The 18,374-nt window shown below is 41.8% G+C and overlaps 2 protein-coding genes across 2 annotated transcripts; both read right to left on the reverse strand.

The window, feature by feature from the left end:
* Positions 1-490: 490 nt before the first annotated feature.
* On the reverse strand, positions 491-2,420 carry LOC140946797 (uncharacterized). Its single transcript, XM_073395910.1, has 2 exons — positions 693-2,420; positions 491-575 (listed from the first exon to the last, which is right to left on the reverse strand). The coding sequence occupies exon 1, from the start codon at positions 2,417-2,419 to the stop codon at positions 962-964; it is 1,458 nt and encodes a 485-aa protein (XP_073252011.1). The 5' UTR covers position 2,420; the 3' UTR covers positions 491-575; positions 693-961.
* A 135-nt stretch (positions 2,421-2,555) lies between these two features.
* Positions 2,556-7,669, reverse strand: LOC140926484 (uncharacterized). The gene is made up of 3 exons (XM_073376220.1): positions 7,523-7,669; positions 2,714-7,405; positions 2,556-2,618 (listed from the first exon to the last, which is right to left on the reverse strand). The coding sequence occupies exons 2-3, from the start codon at positions 7,223-7,225 to the stop codon at positions 2,556-2,558; spliced, it is 4,575 nt and encodes a 1,524-aa protein (XP_073232321.1). The 5' UTR covers positions 7,226-7,405; positions 7,523-7,669.
* Between the last annotated feature and the right edge of the window lie 10,705 nt (positions 7,670-18,374).

Consider the following 18,374-nt stretch of genomic DNA (forward strand, 5'->3'; position numbering starts at 1 on the left):
CTGCGAATAAAGTACAAACAAACGCGTTTTGCTGTTGTTTAATAGTTAACTATGGTGTTGCTTTACATCGCACGTGTTATACAATAGTCTGCAGAAATCGGCATGGGATTTTTTGGGGGTTAATTTTTGGTCCAGGGATTTTTTTGGGTTTTGCTGGAAGCCCTAGGGATTTTTTTGGGTCTTGACTTTTGGCTCCATTCGATCATCCCCGTCACTTGAAATCCCGAGTACCCCCCCTGGGCCTTGGACATGCTAAAGTGTTCCAAACAAACTGTATGCGGACCAAGATCGCAATTACATCCCTTATACTACTACATGAGAAATTTCTGCAATTTGATTGGCTTAGAGTGGTGGTATTTCAGCTTAATTTGAAATACCTACATGTGAAAATTACAAACCTTTTGTGGGTAGTAGTATAAACAAATAATATGTGGCTGGCCTCCCGTAGTACATACAACAAGAGGAGTTGCTAACAATCAACACGAACGTCCCAAACGTAGTTTATTCACAGGTCCTCGGTACAACACATTCTTTTTACTCCTTAGTTCTTGGATCCTGAGTCCCGAGATAACAATCTGACATGACAAATACATGATAGGCTAAATACGTGATTCGTAAGTACTAAACTTCAAAATGTCGTGTGAAATACTCTCTTGGGATTTTCCGTAAAATGTTCTTTTAACAGTTCTTACCGTTTAGGCCGTATAATGTCCGATGGATGGCGATAACTATCCAAAAACTTGAACAACACGAGAAAGGGCTAACATGGCGGCCGCTTACTAAAATCTGGTGCGGCTGCTAAGCTTTTACAACATACCGCTGACTGCGCAGCGCTGCAGTCACATGGCTCCCCTAATTGTTGCCTAACAATTACTTAAGTTAATGTCCATACTAGACAGTTAAACAAAACAAATGTTCATAAAGGCGGTCACTTGTGTCTTCTACACCTGTCGGGGCGACTTCACTGAGTAGTTGGCTCCTCGTTGGGGAATTCCTCGGTCTCCCTGCTGCTATCACCAACATCCGCTTCATCTGCAGAGGGTACCAGTAAGACTAATTTGTGGATTGGTCTATCCAGGAACGTAGATGGCTTTCGACGTCTGCCTTGGTTGTCAAGTTCTCCATCAGCTTTCACAATTTTGACTTTTCTGATACATCCGTCTTCGCTAGGGTAGACTTCTACGACTCTAGCGAGTGGCCATTGGTTACGTGGTCCTTCGTCTTCCTTGGATACGACTACATCTCCAACTGATAGATTTCGCTTTGGATACATCCACTTGTTACGAGCCTGCAGGCTATGAAGAAACTCACGGCGCCATCTAAGCCAAAATTCGTTCGCGAGATATTGTACTCGGCGCCACCACTTGCGGGAATATAGATCTGCTCGCTGGAACCTTCCAGGCGGTGGAAGTACAACTTTAGCTTTCAAGGTAAGTAAATGACTGGGCGTAAGTGGTTCTGGTGCCTCTGGGTCATTTAAGTCGTTCGTAGACAAGGGTCTGGAATTAACAATACACTCTGCTTCAGTCATGAAGGTTCTGAACGCTTCGTCGTCCAACTGTGTGCCAGCGCTCAGAAGTAACGTCTCCAGTGCACTACGAACAGTTCGGATTAACCTTTCCCATGTGCCACCCATGTGGCTGGCATGAGGTACATTCATCTGAAATGGTATCCAATCACATCCGTTCTCCACTAAGTACTCTTGCACCCGGTTCTGATCCAGTTCTTCTAAGGCAGCTTTTAGCTCATTCCTCGCTCCTACAAAGTTTGTACCCTGATCACAGCGGAGCTGTCTGACTGGACCGCGTCGGTTGAGGAAGCGACTAAGTGCGTTGATGAAGGAACTGGTACTTAACGAGTTGGCTGTCTCCAAGTGTACACCTCTGCTGGCCATACAGGTAAAAATAACTCCGTAACGTTTAACTTCACTCCTCTTTTCCTTGATCGGGAAAGGTCCAAAGAAATCTACAGCACAATACGAGAAGGGGGCCGAAGGTTCAACTCGATCCACAGGCAAATCGGCCATCTTCTGAATTTGCAGGGGGCCGCGCATTTTTCTGCATGTAACACACTTGGAAATACAATTTGACACTGCTGACGATCCACCAACAACCCAGTAGCCTCTCTGGCGCAACTCATTTTGGGTGATACCTCGTCCCATGTGGTTCACTTTGGCATGCCAGAATCGAATCAGCAAATCTGTAATATGACTTTTACGAGGAAGTATCACAGGATGCTTCGTTGCAAATGGAAGGTTAGCTCGTCTCACGCGGCCACCAACGCGGATAACACCGTTTTCATCGAGAAATGGATCCAAACGATATAAGCAACTAGACTTCTTGACGGCTAGATTTCTTTCTCTTGCGATCTTTCTAGTAGTAAGCTCTCCAACTTCCTTAAGTTCCTTTAAAACTTGCATCTCGTCATGTAAATGTTCACGTTGAACAACCTTAAGAACTTCCCTCTCTGCTGCGTGAAGTTCTGTAAGTGTGACTGATACCTTCGGTAATGGTCTGATGCTCTCACCATCCGTTTGTCTCGTCAACTTCACTTCTCTACTTGCCAGTTTGCTCTTCAGTCGTAGACACAAAGCTATTGCCTTCAGCACATGCTGCCAGCTTGACATGTGGCGCAAACGGCTTGACGTTAACGGTTCAGGGGCTTGAGTAGCTCTGCTCTCTACACGAGATGTGAAAACGGCTGCTTTCCTTACTTCAGGATCACTTTCGGTCACTTGAAATTCTTCTATCTTCTCAGGCTGGAAAGTTCCACTCTTCCAAAGAAATAAGGGTCCAGTTAGCCAGTTGGTTCCTTGTAATAACTGTGACGCTGTAAGGCCTCGCGAGGCATGGTCAGCAGGATTAAGTTCAGTGCTGACATACAACCAAGAACTCGGGTTAGTGACGTCACGAATCTGCTGCACACGATTTGCCACATACACATGAAACCTCTTAGCTTCGTTGTTAACATAACCAAGGACGATTTTGCTGTCTGTCCAGAAATGTTCCTTAATGTCCGTGTAAGACAATTCTCGACGAAGAAATTCACTCACGTTTGCTGAAACAGTAGCTGCAGCCAATTCTAGCCTCGGCACAGTGATTTGCTTTAACGGGGCCACTCTAGATTTCCCAATGACAAGGGAACAGTACGCCTTGTCCTCCACATTGATTAGTCGAAGGTACGAGCACTGTCCATAACCCTCTACACTAGCATCTGAGAAATGATGCAACTCGCTGGCTTTGACCTGCCCAAAGTTCTCCGGCTTAAAACAACGTTGAATTTGCAGCTGATCGAGATTCAGAACATCCTGACGCCATTTCTCCCAATGAGTATACAAACTCTCTGGAATTGGGCTGTCCCAATCAAGCTTGTCTCGGCACATTTGCTGCAAAACTTGTTTTCCTTTCAAGGTAACTGGGGCAACGAAACCACTAGGATCGTAGATTGAACTGATTGTGGAAAGTACGCCACGTCGCGTTAGGGGACGGTCACGCAGCTCGATGCGGAATTGAAAACTGTCATTCTCAATGCACCACACTACTCCTAAGGCACGTTCTAAGGGCAGTGGATCAACCTTCAAGTCTAGCTCCTTTAATCCTTTGGCGCGATCTTCGGCCGGAATCTGTTCAAGAACTTCTCTTTTGTTTGATGAAATTTTGTGCAGTCTCAGGCCGGCCTTGGCGCAAATGCCTTGACTTGCTTTTATCAGTGTAACAGCTCGCTCCACGGTAGGGACTGATTTTAGTCCATCATCCACATAAAAGTCCTGTCGTATAAACTCAGCAGCTTCTTCACCAAACTCTTTCTTCCCATCATCTGCTGCTCTCTTCAGACCAAAATTTGCGCAGCCAGGTGAACTACCAGCACCGAAAAGATGAACCTTCATCCTATACTCAGTCACTTCATTTGCAGGATTCCCATCCTTCCACCACAAAAAGCGCAGGAGATCTCTGTGTTCCTCTGACACCATAAACTGATGAAACATACTCTTAATGTCAGTCATAAACTCAACATTTTCTTGTCTGAATCTGCACAGGATCCCCAGAAGAGTGTTCATGAGGTCGGGTCCTTGTAACAAGTGATCGTTCAGGGACACCCCTTCATACTGGGCCGAACAATCAAAAACAACCCTGATCTGGTCTGGTTTTTTTGGGTGGTAAACACCGGTGTGTGGTACATAGTTAACCATTCCATCCTGAACTCCATGGCGGTCCGGTGGTACCTCTTCTGCACACAAAGCAATCACATCTTTCATGAATAAGCGATAATCTTCCAGAAACTTGGGGTTTCTCTTAAACCTTGCTAAAAGTTGGTGCCATCTCTTGACAGCTAGTTCGCGGTTGAAGGGTAGAGACGGTTTGTCTGTCTTCAAAGGGAGAGGCATCTCGTAGTGCCCATCCGATCTCTTCACAATACCATTCTCAAGGATGTTGAGGAATCTCCTGTCTTCAGCTGAACAGGGCTTGGTATTTGCAGAACTTTCTGTAAAGTCTGACTCAAGAATCTTAATAATCTTCTGTGGGTTGATAATCTCTTTCACCTTTGTCGTAAAGGCAAAGTGTTCATGGGTTTCTTTGACCATCACCTTGTTGCACACTCCTTCCTTATGGTTGGCTTCACCTGTAGATTTGCACACCTTGCCGATTATACCCCACCCCATTAAAGATCTTTGGCCGTAAGGGTCGTCTTCACCTCCCACTAGGACTTCTCTGGGTCTGACGATACTAGGGCAATTATTGCCAATCAGCAAGGAGATTTCCACACTTGGATTGTAGGGCATGAGCTCGTCAGCAATAGGACACAGATGTTCCCATTTCCGGGCAACACTGGCTTTTGGAATCTGCGACCGACTGGCTGGGATGATATCTCGCTTGAACATCATGGGTAGCTTCACAGCATGCTCCCTTCTAAAATCCAACACCTCAACTCCACAAATACGGTTGCTTGGTACATGTACATTTCTCTCTTGCACTGTTGTCAGCAGCAAGTCGGTTGGTGGGCCTTGCAAGTCCAATTTTTCACACAAACTTTGCGACACAAAACTCACATTGGACTGGTCATCTAGCACTGCATATTGTAAGACTTCTTTACTGGGTTGGCTAACTTGTCTAACCCAAACAGGTACAATCATGGCATGATCCGAGCCGCCCTCTTGCTCTGGGATGGTACAAACATTTGTACAGTTCGTAATACTTTCCTTGGGAGTTTTCTGAATATGGAGACATGTAGGGTGATTTCCAGAACACGTGCGACATTTAAGTCTGTTCTTACAGGAGGATACTTGATGTTGACTGCTAGAGGCACATCCAAGACAAAGAAATTTCTTATAGAAGAAGTCCTTCCTTTCCTTGTGCGGCTTCTCTGCAAACTTTTTACACTCGTCTAGCTGATGTTCTTCCTTGCAAAACAGACATACTTCGGTCTTTTTCTTCTCGCTCCTCCCTTGCGAACAGGTTGGGGGTCTCTCCTTTTCACCTTGACCCTGGGCAGTCACGTTCTTGCTTGGATCCAATACATGAGTTTCGAAGGAAAAGGCCTCCTCGCCTTTTGGTGAGCGTCTGAATGGTCCTCTAGGCCTAACAAACTCTTTGGTTTTGGACAGCTCCTCAAGTTCGGGAATGTTCGCTCTCTCTGCACACTCTTTCACAAATGAAGCAAATTCAGAGAAGGTAGGGTAAGTACCATTTCCTTTTGAGACTCTACACTGTTGTACTATTCCTCTCCACTTATTCTGAATTTGAAATGGCAACTTGTTTAGAGTTTTAACGTTCTCCTTCGCAAAGTCTAAGACAGCAAGACTAGGAGTAGTTTCTCTGGCGGCAATTATCTTTTGCAGGAAGTCAGAAAGATCTCTTAGGGCCTCCGCATCTCTTACGCCAATCTTAGGCCAGTTCTCCAGTTTGTTCATAAAGGCTGTCCCTACTACATTGCAGTTACCATACCTTTCCTTTAACAACTTTCTCGCAGACTGATAGGCATCTTCAGTACCAATTAACATATACTGATCAACAACTTGTTTGGGCTTTCCTGAGATGTACTGATGTAGGAAGTTCAATTTTGTCTGCGCGTCCATTGGTTTGGAATCAATAAGGGCACTGAAGGAACTGTTCCATGTAGGATACTCCAAAGGATCTCCACTAAAAACTGGGATTGAAATCTTAGGCAGTTGCCCTGAGATTGCTAGTTGCCTGTTCACTAGGTTCTGCTCCATAGTAGCTGCCACCAACATACTACTTGTTTCCACTAATTTGTCCATACACTTTTCTAAGACGACAGAGTGTGGTTGAAAGGGTGTGGCACTGGGGCTTAACGTACTGTGCACTCCATTTTCTACACGCGGAAGACTGAAAGTGGGTTGGGCTCCACTTAACTGAGTTGAAGAGTAGATAGGTTCTTGCTGACCAGGAGAGAGATCACTCTTACTTGTGACTGGAATTGAATTAAGGAATTTGTCCATGTCCTTGACTTTATCAGCGGGGGGAATCGAGTTTAGATCCTGATCATCAAACAGTTCTACTTTATCTGCTGACATGCATACATTAAGCTTTGCTTGATTCTGAGCAAGTTCACTTTGTAATCTTAGCTCTTCCAACTTTCTTTCTTGTTCTAATTTGGTCAACTCAGTCTTTCTGTGTTCTAATCTCAGTAACCGTTCCTTCTCTATATAGGCCAGTTTAGCCTTTAAGGCAGCTTCCTCCTTTTGTAACTGAAACCTATCTTCTTCAACATTATCATTGGAACTTATTTTTGACCTACTACTTTTCTTGGATGCTCGACTGGACCTTTTGGATGCTTCAGAGATTGAATCATCCACGTGGTGTTCGACAAATTCCAGAAACTTTATCTCTGATCTAATGTCACACTCAAAATTTGACCATTCTCTGCCAACTTGATCAACCATTCTTTCAATATTTTCCACATTCTCATCTGGGTTCGCAAAAACCTTAATCTCTTCAACCATGTCTTGAAATTCGCAATACAAAATCTGAGCTTCGCTGAATTCTTTCTTAAATTCTACTAGTTTAGTTGACTGACCTCGCTTCAGTAGAGTACCTCTCATTCGCTTCACCAGTTCACATTTCTTAGTTTTCAAGTTACTTGTTTTCAAGTTGAGTTGATACGTATACCCTTTCTCCGTCAGGAAACGCTTCCTTGATTCATCAGTTTCTTCTTCCAGCGCCACATTGACCTGGTCTTCGGGTCTTGCTTCTTTGTTGACGGACATGACTGCTACACGAAGATCGTCAAACGATTGTTATTGTGGCTGGCCTCCCGTAGTACATACAACAAGAGGAGTTGCTAACAATCAACACGAACGTCCCAAACGTAGTTTATTCACAGGTCCTCGGTACAACACATTCTTTTTACTCCTTAGTTCTTGGATCCTGAGTCCCGAGATAACAATCTGACATGACAAATACATGATAGGCTAAATACGTGATTCGTAAGTACTAAACTTCAAAATGTCGTGTGAAATACTCTCTTGGGATTTTCCGTAAAATGTTCTTTTAACAGTTCTTACCGTTTAGGCCGTATAATGTCCGATGGATGGCGATAACTATCCAAAAACTTGAACAACACGAGAAAGGGCTAACATGGCGGCCGCTTACTAAAATCTGGTGCGGCTGCTAAGCTTTTACAACATACCGCTGACTGCGCAGCGCTGCAGTCACATAATAGCATGATTTGTATGTGATATTTGGCATAAATACCACTCATGATATTTCAAAATTGCCTCAAATTTCACTCGCCTCACGGCTCATGAAATTTCGTATAACAATTTTGAAATATCACTCGTGGTATTTATGCCAAATATCACTACAAATCATGCTATATATATATTACCTATACTAATAAAGCAACAATAAAAATAGCAATTATTCATAGCTAGTTTTTACTAAGAAATTTTACCCACCAAAACTGAAAATCTAATAGTACTATAATGGTAAGTTGGTCATTGTTAAGGTCAAAACCTGCATAGTAGAATTTTTTGACTCTTTTTGACTTTTTTTGACTTTTTTGAATATATCCACATACCCTCAATGCTTTGCAGATAAAGCAACAATGTACTTCAGTTCCTTGTTTCCCAAGCTGAAAGTTCGTTTCCCTGTTTGCAATTGTTCCAGCAAAAGATAGAGGGCCTTCAGGTCAAGTATAACCGTAAATATAAATTTAAAAAAAGAGGTCAATGTACATGCAAGCATTTGGATTGAAAATTATGGTACTAAAAAATACCTTATTAATTATTATGTGAAACGTGTCTTTAAATCTCACAGCATATAATCCACTCCATCCACTGTGATTCCATTCTTCTTTAGTGCATCCTTTTGTTTGTTGACATTATAACAATCAGCTTTTTTAAGTTTTCCCTAATAATAATAAAAAGTAAAGTTACTGGTAAACTGAAGTTATTACTAAAGTGAAAAAAAAGGAAAATGAAATACCATACTGCTAGTCTAGGCTGCAGCAGATAGTTCTTAAGACTTGAAAACATAAGGTCCGGTTTGAGTGGCCCACTAATAAATTAAGACCTTTGCGGAAAAATTTTCAAAAATGATCGTTTACTGGGGCTATAAGCCTCATATAATAAATTTGTTGTAAATCCACAAATTATTTCAGCTTGCATGTATAACTGGTTGACAACCAAAAATTATACAGTCAAAAAGGTACAATAAAAATTTTCAGTAACAAAACTAGTTATTTTGGAAACAAATAACTATTTGACTAATGAATCAAATTTAAATACAAATTAACATACCTTTTCTACAGTCTTCCTTACAATTAGCAATAGGTAAAGGGCACACTGATTTGCAGCTCTGATTAGACAGGAATGGGGTGTCTTTGGGGACTACACCCATTAGGACCTGACTGTGCCCTACAAATGAGAGGAAACAAAAAAAAAGGAATTTCAAAAATAATTTTTAGCACCACTTCATGACCTAGAGTTCAAAGTGCTTGGTTATGTTTAACCCGCCACTTTAATGTTACCCCCCCCCCCCCAAACTTAATACAGTCACCTGTATTTAATGGATTTGTCGCAAGAAAAAGCTCGTGTACTTTCTCTAAAATTTACTCCCTAATACAGACAACAATAATATGGACAACAAGTTTTAAACTCCCGTATATTATATACCCTGCTTTAAATTATTTTATCTCTGCACTGTCTATGACTGAATATCTTTCAAGTGAAAATTATGGATAAGGAACGGTAAATGTTTAAGAATACTGACGAAAAAGGTATTTCAGTCCAAGACCACACCCATGATAAAAGATCACAGGGTTTCAATAAGATGAACTTGTTTCAGTTACAGTTAAGAAATAATTTGGACATTATTGTATGTCCCTTGGCGTCATAATTTTTAACCCAGTTTCACTGATGATTTTGTTTTTCTCTCTTAAGTGCAACACAGTTGTTGCAAAATACAATAAAGGAATCTGTATTTACTAAAGATTGTGTTCTCACCTGCAAATGGCCTACCATCAAGTTTGAGGCTTTAAGGTCATGCAATTATTTCTTTCTGCACTCAATACAAAAAATAGTCAGTGGCTTAAACTCACCCCGCTTTTTCCAAGTCGAGTCCGATTTAACATCATCTGCCAGGAATCGTCAGATATTGTTGATTCCAGCTTACAAGGAAACAACATCCAATCTGGATAGTTTCGAAAACGAAGCACTCGAAAACGAAGACCGAAGCACGAAGCACCCAAAACTCGAAAACGAAGCACCCGAATCCGAAAACGAAGCACCCAAAACTCGAAAACGAAGCACCCTAGATCGAAAACGAAGCACTCTAGATCGAAAACGAAGCACCCTAAATCTCGAAAACGAAGCACCCTAGATCGAAAACGAAGCACCCTAAATCTCGAAAACGAAGTACCCAAAACTCGAAAACGAAGCACCCTAGATCGAAAACGAAGCACCCAAAACTCGAAAACGAAGCACCCAAAAACTCGACACCGGTCATTCCTTTATAAACACGAGACCAATGTAAATACAGCAGAAATCAAGCGCGATAACGAGTATTCGATAACGAATCGAATGCAGTTCAACTACTCAAGTTGTAAATGCATTTCCACCGCTGCGTGGGAGGCCCGGTGGGAGGCTATGTTTTGGACGTGATCAGAAAACTGAGAACGCCCAAACTATTTCTAGAATATTACTGTATTGCCGTATTACTGTATTGCAAGTATCCCCATACAAAAATGATGAGCGTTTTCTATTCCATTCCTCGTTAAAGGCCATTTGCAAATTAGTGTAGTTAAAGGTGGATCGGTGGCATAAAAAGCATATCTTCAGGCTTCGCCCCACTGACCTCCTTCTCAGTAGCTTAACTCTCCTTTTTTTATTCGCTCCTTTTATTTCAAAATTCTCCTGTTCCCCACCATAGAGCCTGATCCCAGGCTATTACCCTAGAACAAATTCTGCCTGGATCTGATCTGATCTGATCACGCAGTGGCATAAATATCCGATATGATAGACTGCAAAACATTCGGTTTTTTTCTCAAAATCAGTAAAGAAGTCGGTAAAGCGTGGCGTAAGAGTAATACGCGCGAGCGTCACACTCCGTTTTCAGCCTCGTTTCAGACCTTTAGTATTACTGCTCACGCGTACTTGAATACGCCAAAATCTGCTGACGGACAGTTTTTTCAAGTCTACATAAACATGCATGTGTACCGAAAAAACGCATATTAAGGTAAGATGTATCAAGTATAGCGAGACCAATAATAAAATTAATACACTGTATCCCATCTAGAAACGTTCAGTTAAACAGTTGGCAGGCTCTTATAAAACCTTGGGATGGATTTTGTGGACCTTTGGAGGTGCGGACGCATCCGCTGCCTCCACCTGATTCGGATTGCGTCATGCAAGACGTACAGCCGACAGTGGTTTCGAGTTTTGGGTACTTCGTTTTCGAGATTTGAGTGCTTCGTTTTCGAGATTTTGGGGTCTTCGTTTTCGATCTAGGGTGCTTCGTTTTCGAGTTTTGGGTGCTTCGTTTTCGATCTAGGGTGCTTCGTTTTCGAGATTTGGGTGCTTCGTTTTCGAATTTTGGGTGCTTCGTGCTTTGGTCTTCGTTTTCGAGTGCTTCGTTTTCGAAACTACCATCCAATCTGGCACAGACATCATTTGTACACGCTGGTTCCACAGCAACTGCTCCTCAGGTACGAGCTCGCAGAATGCCTTTCGAACTCCCAGCTCGGTCGCTACTTCACTAAACACATGCCAAATGATCTCCTTCCCATTGATCCCATTGAAAGACAGTTTTCTTACGCTGAAACAGGCAGCTTTGTGCAACAACGTCCCTCACGGTTTCTCCCTGCTCTTAAACATATACAGATTCGACGCTTCCCATTAGAGCTTCCACCTTTTGTCTGATCTTTCTCTTCTTATACGCAGAGCCAAACTTTCCATTTAATAACAAAGAAATTGACGATACAGATCCGACAGATTGCGAGGAGTCGTCACAGGAACTTGAAGAAGACGTGTCAACATGGTCAAGGGGATTTCAAATTTTGGCGCGCGGGGCTTTGTCTTCGTGGAGTGGAGCATTTTGGCGGGCTTCCCGGAAAGCTGCTTTCTAAAGATAATTTCTCCTCTTTCAATTCTTGGGGAGTTTCTCCTTCATCACTTTTAGAATCTCTGTCTGTACTAACGCAGCATAAATCCTGAGCGGGCCTGTGATCGATGTCCGGTTCTTTCAAAACATGCTTGTTGATGGTCCGCTTCAGCGACAAGAAGGCTTCTGATCGAAGAAATTCCGATTCTGACGGGTTCCTCGTACGAGCGTCAAGTCATAGTAAATGTACGTTGTTTGTGTTGCCCTTTCACACAGTAAACGTGTTGAGATGGGTCTAAAAGGCATTGAGATGAGTTCATCCCACAGTGGAGTTTGACTAATAGTCGCGGGTCGCGGGTCGCGGGTCGCGGGTCCAATGTCGCGGCAGGAGAAAATGATTTGGAGTTCGAGGTACTTGAGTGAAAACGAGTGATATGAAAAAAATATAAAGGGCAAAAAATCGTTTTTATGCATGATACTCTACGTTAGCCAATTTACAGGTTACGGATGTTAGAGTCAACAAAATAATGTCTCAAGAAAAGACCTAAAAGAAAAAGCTGGCCGACTTTTGTGTTCACCGCAAGTACATTTTGTTTTCTTTCTATCGGGCCCAGTTATGTATAAATTCAGCTTTGAATGTACTTATGCATAACAGTATCTGATAAAAATGTTACCATGATCGAGTTACCATTGTTTTCTTCTTGTCTATGAATTGCTCACAAATTCTTAGGGGTGCATTCACTGAAAAATGTGCGATACACTTCATAGACTATAAATTATAAACGTTACAACAACTTAAAACCTTTTTTAAAAAAGGCTAACTCGGGCTCGAAAAGCTACTAGTCTGTCGGTAGAAGAAACGAGAACTGTTTCAATTTTAACAAATGTTTTCGGCAAAAATAAAGAAAACGCTTGTTGAAAAACTTCCTGGTCGCAAACTCCCAAAATAAACTCTTTGCACAAGTAACTGGAAAGAGGAGGAGAGACGTTGGGCTTGAAGTGCCAGTAAAGTACATTCAAGTGGGTATTCAAGGTATGAATTTAATATAGAAACAAGTAGTAATCCACAGAAAGAGGGGATAAAGCTCGAGCTTTATCCTCCCTTGTCCAGAGATAGGAGTTTGTTCCCACTAACGATTGAAATCCGGAATCCAAGTTCTACCAAAAGAGAATAGATCACAGGGCGCGATCCATTCAACCAAAATTTCCGGAAATTTCGGTCCAAAACTCAATGGATCAGTTCGGTCCAACCAGAAAATTTTGGAAAAAAAAGTGTCCACCTTTTGAGGTGGACCACTTTTCCCGGTCGGACCGGTTGGAATTTTGGTTGAATGGATCGCGCCCATAGTCTCTTGGTTCTACTGACAAAGACTTGAATCCAGTACCTGGAATCTGGAATTACTTACCTAATTTATTGTCTTTTCTTAGCTCTGGTCGAGTTGATAACTTACCGCTTTCAGTGTCTGGTTTACTTTCTTTTTCAGCTTCATGATATCGGGGGTTATTATTTCCTTACCTACTTACTCACTTAGTTATTTACGATGCATGTTTTCAAGATTTGACTGAGACGCACTTTGAATGGCTTCCTATTGTCAGGTTGTCCTGGTTGTGATCTAGGTGAAGAGAACAAGAAGTTATATTGAACACTCTGGGTTGCCGTCTCAGTTGTAAAAATAAAAGCATGAAGCGAAAATCTTGCTTCCAAGAACAGACTCCTTTCTGTGGATTATTACTTGTTCCATATTAAATTCATGCCTTGAATACCGTTTGAATGAAGTTTCATGCGCCTATTTACATTTTCTTTCAGTTTTGCCGAAAACATTTGTTAAATATAAGAAATCTCGTTTCTTCTACCGACAGACTCGGAGCTTTTTGAGCCCGAGTTCGCTTTGTTTAAAAAAAGGCTTTAAGCTGTTGTAACGTTTATAATCTGTAGTCTATGACGTGTATCGCATATTTTTCAGTAAATGAACCCCTAAGCATTTGTGAGCAATTCATCGACAAGAAGAAAGCAATGGTAACTTATGGTAACTTTTTTTATCAGATCCTGTCATGCATAAGTATATTCTAAGCTGAATTTACACATAACTGGGCCCGATAGAAAGAAAAACAAAATAAACTTGCGGTGAACACAAAAGTCGGCCAGCTTTTTCTTTTAGGTCTTTTCTTAAGACATTATTCTGTTGACTCTAACATCCGTAACCTGTAAATTGGCTACCGTAGAGTATCGTGCATAAAAAAGATTTTTTCCCTTTATATTGTGTTCATATCAGTCGTTTTCACTCAGCTGTTACCTCGAACCCCAAATCATTTTCCCCTACCGCGACATTGGACCCGCGAACGCGACAATGGACCCGCGACCGCGACAATGGACCCGCGACCGCGACTTTGGACCCGCGACCGCGACTTTGAACCCGCGACCCGCGACCCGCGACCCGCGACTATTAGTCAAACTCCCTCGAACTCCAAATCATTTTCTCCTGCCGCGACATTGGACCCGCGACCGCGACTTTGGACCCGTGACCCGCGACTTTGGACCCGCGACCCGCGACCCGCGACCCGCGACCCGCGACCCGCGACCCACGACTATTAGTCAAACTCCTTTATCCGCCCTGAATTGGACAGTACGCGCCATCACGCGCGCGCTTAAATGGCTTTTTTTTTTCACTGCTAGCAAAACAAAATTTCGAATTTCTAGTGTTTTGATTTAAAAAATAGCCTATTATATCAACAATTTTGTTAAAGTGATGATTAATTGGTAACAGAACTTTGTGTCGTCCAATTCGGTCTCCCGCTACGCGGTCGTCCAATTTTGTTAATCACTCGTATGATTACAGACCGAATTGCACTCCACTCAGTCCTGTTACCATTACTTATTATTACATGTGATTCGGGCCCTCATTGTTCGAATTTTATCACATGTATTCGAATCTACAACGTTAAGAAAAAAAATCGTGATCACGCGAAATATTGATTCAAAAAGCTCCCTTACCTTTAGTTCACAGCCACTCTGTGTCCTACGGCCGGTTTAAACGCCGTTTAGTCGACTTTCTTTCCATCGAGTACTGAACACTGCGCAGAGGAGGTGGATCTACAGTTGTGGATAAACTTCCCTAACCCAGTAGCTGTCGCCAATGGTAAAGAAGTCGAAGCTAAGAAGGTAAAGCAGGCAATCTACAAAGCCCGCCAGCAGGAGATACAATAAACGGTATCTGAGGAGAGATGGCAAGGAAAGCTTATCAAGAAAAGATGGGACGACGAGGAAGTTAAACTAAACTCTTTATGGAAGAATGCCCCAACGCATACCGTCGCTGGAGAACAAGAGCTTTACCAACGGCTGTTACCTACCAAGGTTTACTACAACAGAAAAACAAAATCACAAGTCACTGATGAAAAATGCCGCCTATGCGGGGATTCCCTGGAGACTGTGCAGCACATTCTATCTTGCTGTAGTAAACTGGCACAGACGAAGTACCTACAGAGACGTAACAATGCTTTCAAGATCGTATCTTTGAAGTCCTCAGATCTTTAGATCTCATTACTAAAGTGAGCCGTGGTTCTCACAAGTCACACCCAAGCCGCTGTATGAGAATGAGCATGAGACCGCCTTCTGGGACGTCCCATTATTCCCTGACAGAACTCAAGCAAAAGCTAATAGAATCGACGCCACGGTTATTGACAAGACCAGCAAGCAAGTCAGAGGGATTGAAATGAGTTGTCCGTGGCTGGAAAATAGAGTCTAAAGATTTCGAGAAGACAACGAAGTACAGTCAACTGAGACTAGAGCTGACGAAGCGATATCCTGAGTACAAGGTCAATCAGTATAACATCATTATGGATGTCCTTGGGGGCTGTTCGAAAGAGGTTGAGTAAAATATAAAAGAGCTTGTAGGAGACAAGTGTGAATCAATGCAAAAGGCAATCCTGTCTAGTTCATTACACATTGTGAAAGGTTTGAACCTAGGAGTCATTTCAAAAGTAGGTTGAGTTTGATCGTCCGTGTGAACGTAGTCCTGAATAGGACTGTGGTTGACAGTGACTGACGTTTCGGCAACCTGTGCGGTAGTCATCTTCAGAGTCAAAGTGAGTTGTATCACGTCAGTTGATGGTATTATACTCTGGTTATTGATCTGATTGGTCAATTACGTCGCGATGTTATTGGTCGTCTGTCAGTTAAGCCGTGATGTCATTAGCTATGAAGACTCGTAATCAGTAATTGGTGCGTTTCGATCCGTCTATTGTCACAGTTAAACAGTCGTCTATTGTTAGTCAAATTGTCATTCTCTCGTAGTTAGTTTTGCTTGATCTCGTCAATAAGTCGTTTGTACGGCGCTGGTAGCTGTTGGCTACGATTCAGTGGCGTTTGTTCTTTAAGCAATAGACCACACTTTCCATGGGTTTACCGGCGTGATAACCCACGCGGGATGTTGGGAGAACACGAGAAAAGCTTGTAAATCACGAGCCGAAGGCGAGTGATTTACAAGCTTTTCGAGTGTTCTTCCAACATCCCAAGTGGGTTATCACGCCGGTAAACCCACAGAAAGTGTGGTCTATTGCTTTTATAGAACAACTTTTAGTACAATGGAGTCTTGTAGGTAAAAATATGGTTTTAGTACCGTGATCAAGTCATGTCTTCTCTCTAAAGTCATCATAAGCCAATCATGACTCACGATTTAATGGCGCTGAACTTTCTCAAAACTCAGTTCAGTCAAACAACAAACAGCAGCACTTCAAAACACGAGTTTTTGCACTCATTACATGATAAGTTACGAAAGCTGTTTTACAGGAAAAGTCAACCTTTATTCATGCGAACGTACAATGAAAGAATACGTTCAGGGTTTGTTTACTACAGAAGTAGAAATTAATTGAACATCAGACTCTACGCAGCTGTATTTTGTTGAGTCGATCCGTAAGGATTTCGTGCCTACAGACGGAACTGGCAGCTATTGTAATGGAGGACTTCATTCACATTTTACAAGCCGCAGTGGTTTAAGATCTGTTTTCTGGACTTTGTTATGATCAAGAAATGCTGCGGTAACGACGTGGCTGCATTTGCGAAGTTGTCGTATGTAACTTTATATGCACGTACAGCGACCGATGGAAATATGTCAGTGGCGGTTGAAAGGTTTCTTTGCCGTAGCCACATATTGGCGTTAATATTTGTCGATTTGTAAAGTCAGGTGGTTTGAGGTAGGTTATGGTATCGATATCACCGAATAATTTGTGCAAATGTTGGAAAAAACCAGCCCGAAACTCTGACATCTTTCATCATCGTTGGCAGTTTTGTTTACAACCTACAGCGGCCGATTTTGTACCTTATCTTGATCAGAGATCTCTTTTTGGAACAATTTCTTTCATTAAGGAATTTAATTTTGACATAAAATAAATCAAAAATGCTAAATCTATCTGTTTTGTTGCTGGTTGGCACATGGTTAAGTTTTCCTGGAGACGTTCTACACCAGAAATTCACACAGCTGTTGTCTTTCTCTGCGATTTGGCATCGTCGTGAAATGTAAACTGCTTTCCAGCTTTGTGCTTTATTACTTCTAAGGCTATGGCAGTAATAAAATGTGGAAACCAATGCTTTTGATATTAAGAAGGGCTGGGTAAGTAACTTGAGCTGTTTTTTAGCCTTTCTAAAATCATTGTTTGCAGATCAATAGCCGGTTTTGTTTATGGCTCGTGGTCCAGATGCCTTTTTCTATGGGTTTACCGGTATAATAAACCATAGGTTTTTGACCAATCAGATCACGCGTACTATCTCAGTTATTTTATAAAAGTTAGTAAACCAGCTTTCTAAAGACGTTGAAACTAGTCTGTAGAATACGTTATACATGTCGCAGAGGTCCAGTCAATTGCATGTTTCGTCTTTAAATGGTGCTCAGCAATGTGATTGTTGATGTCACCATTCTTTGTCGCTCGTTTGTGTTCGGTCAGTCGCGTGCTTAGGTTTCTGCCGATTTCACCAATGTAAGAAGCCTGGCAGTCGCAACATTTGATCTTGTATACTGCTCCCTGTCTGTTTGCTAGAATTAGAATTAGATATCTATGGGAATTTTGAACACCTACTTTAACAGATACTTAATATTGTACATTATCGAAATTTTTACATCTTAGACGTTCCCATAATTGAATGGACAGCTATATGAACGGTGGTTTTTAACTTATAAACATTTGTATTTTGTAATTAAGACGTCCATAAAACAAATTATTGTGTAATTGTTACCTCAAATTTTAGTCGATGCTGCGGCTGGTTACGGTTTGCCGCCCAGCCAAAGCTTTTATTTTTTACTCTGGGCATCCAGACGTTTGTACTGCCATAATAATAATAATACAATGATAATAATAAAATAAGACAATGCTGGCTTTCTGTAAGCAATGCAATGCTTTCTCTAACCGTCTCCACTTATGTCCAGGATTGAACGCAGCCGCAAAACTTTGCTAGCAAATTGTTTTCGCAACTTTGGTAAAAACGATTTAAAGGACACGCTGTCAGAAATGTATGGGAGAAAAAGCAAATTTAGTAAGAATAACAAATTCAACAAGGATTGCATGCTGTAGGAAAATGAGTCAGTATAAGTGTTTTGAAATCTTCTCTGCAGAACCCTTATACTTCCGTTTATGACTATTACTTATACCATTATCAATCGTAATAATAAAGGTCGACTTTTCAAAGATATCAGCCAGTATAACTTTAATATAATGGTTAACTAATAAGACTACATATACTAAGTTCTTCGAAATACTCCTTGCTTTTGTAAAAATTTGCGGACATTAGTTTTGCAAGATAGGAAAACAAAATTCAGTTCCAGTTCC

Source organism: Porites lutea, chromosome 1 (genome assembly GCF_958299795.1).
Source record: "Porites lutea chromosome 1, jaPorLute2.1, whole genome shotgun sequence".
NCBI classification, from domain to species: Eukaryota; Metazoa; Cnidaria; class Anthozoa; order Scleractinia; family Poritidae; genus Porites; species Porites lutea.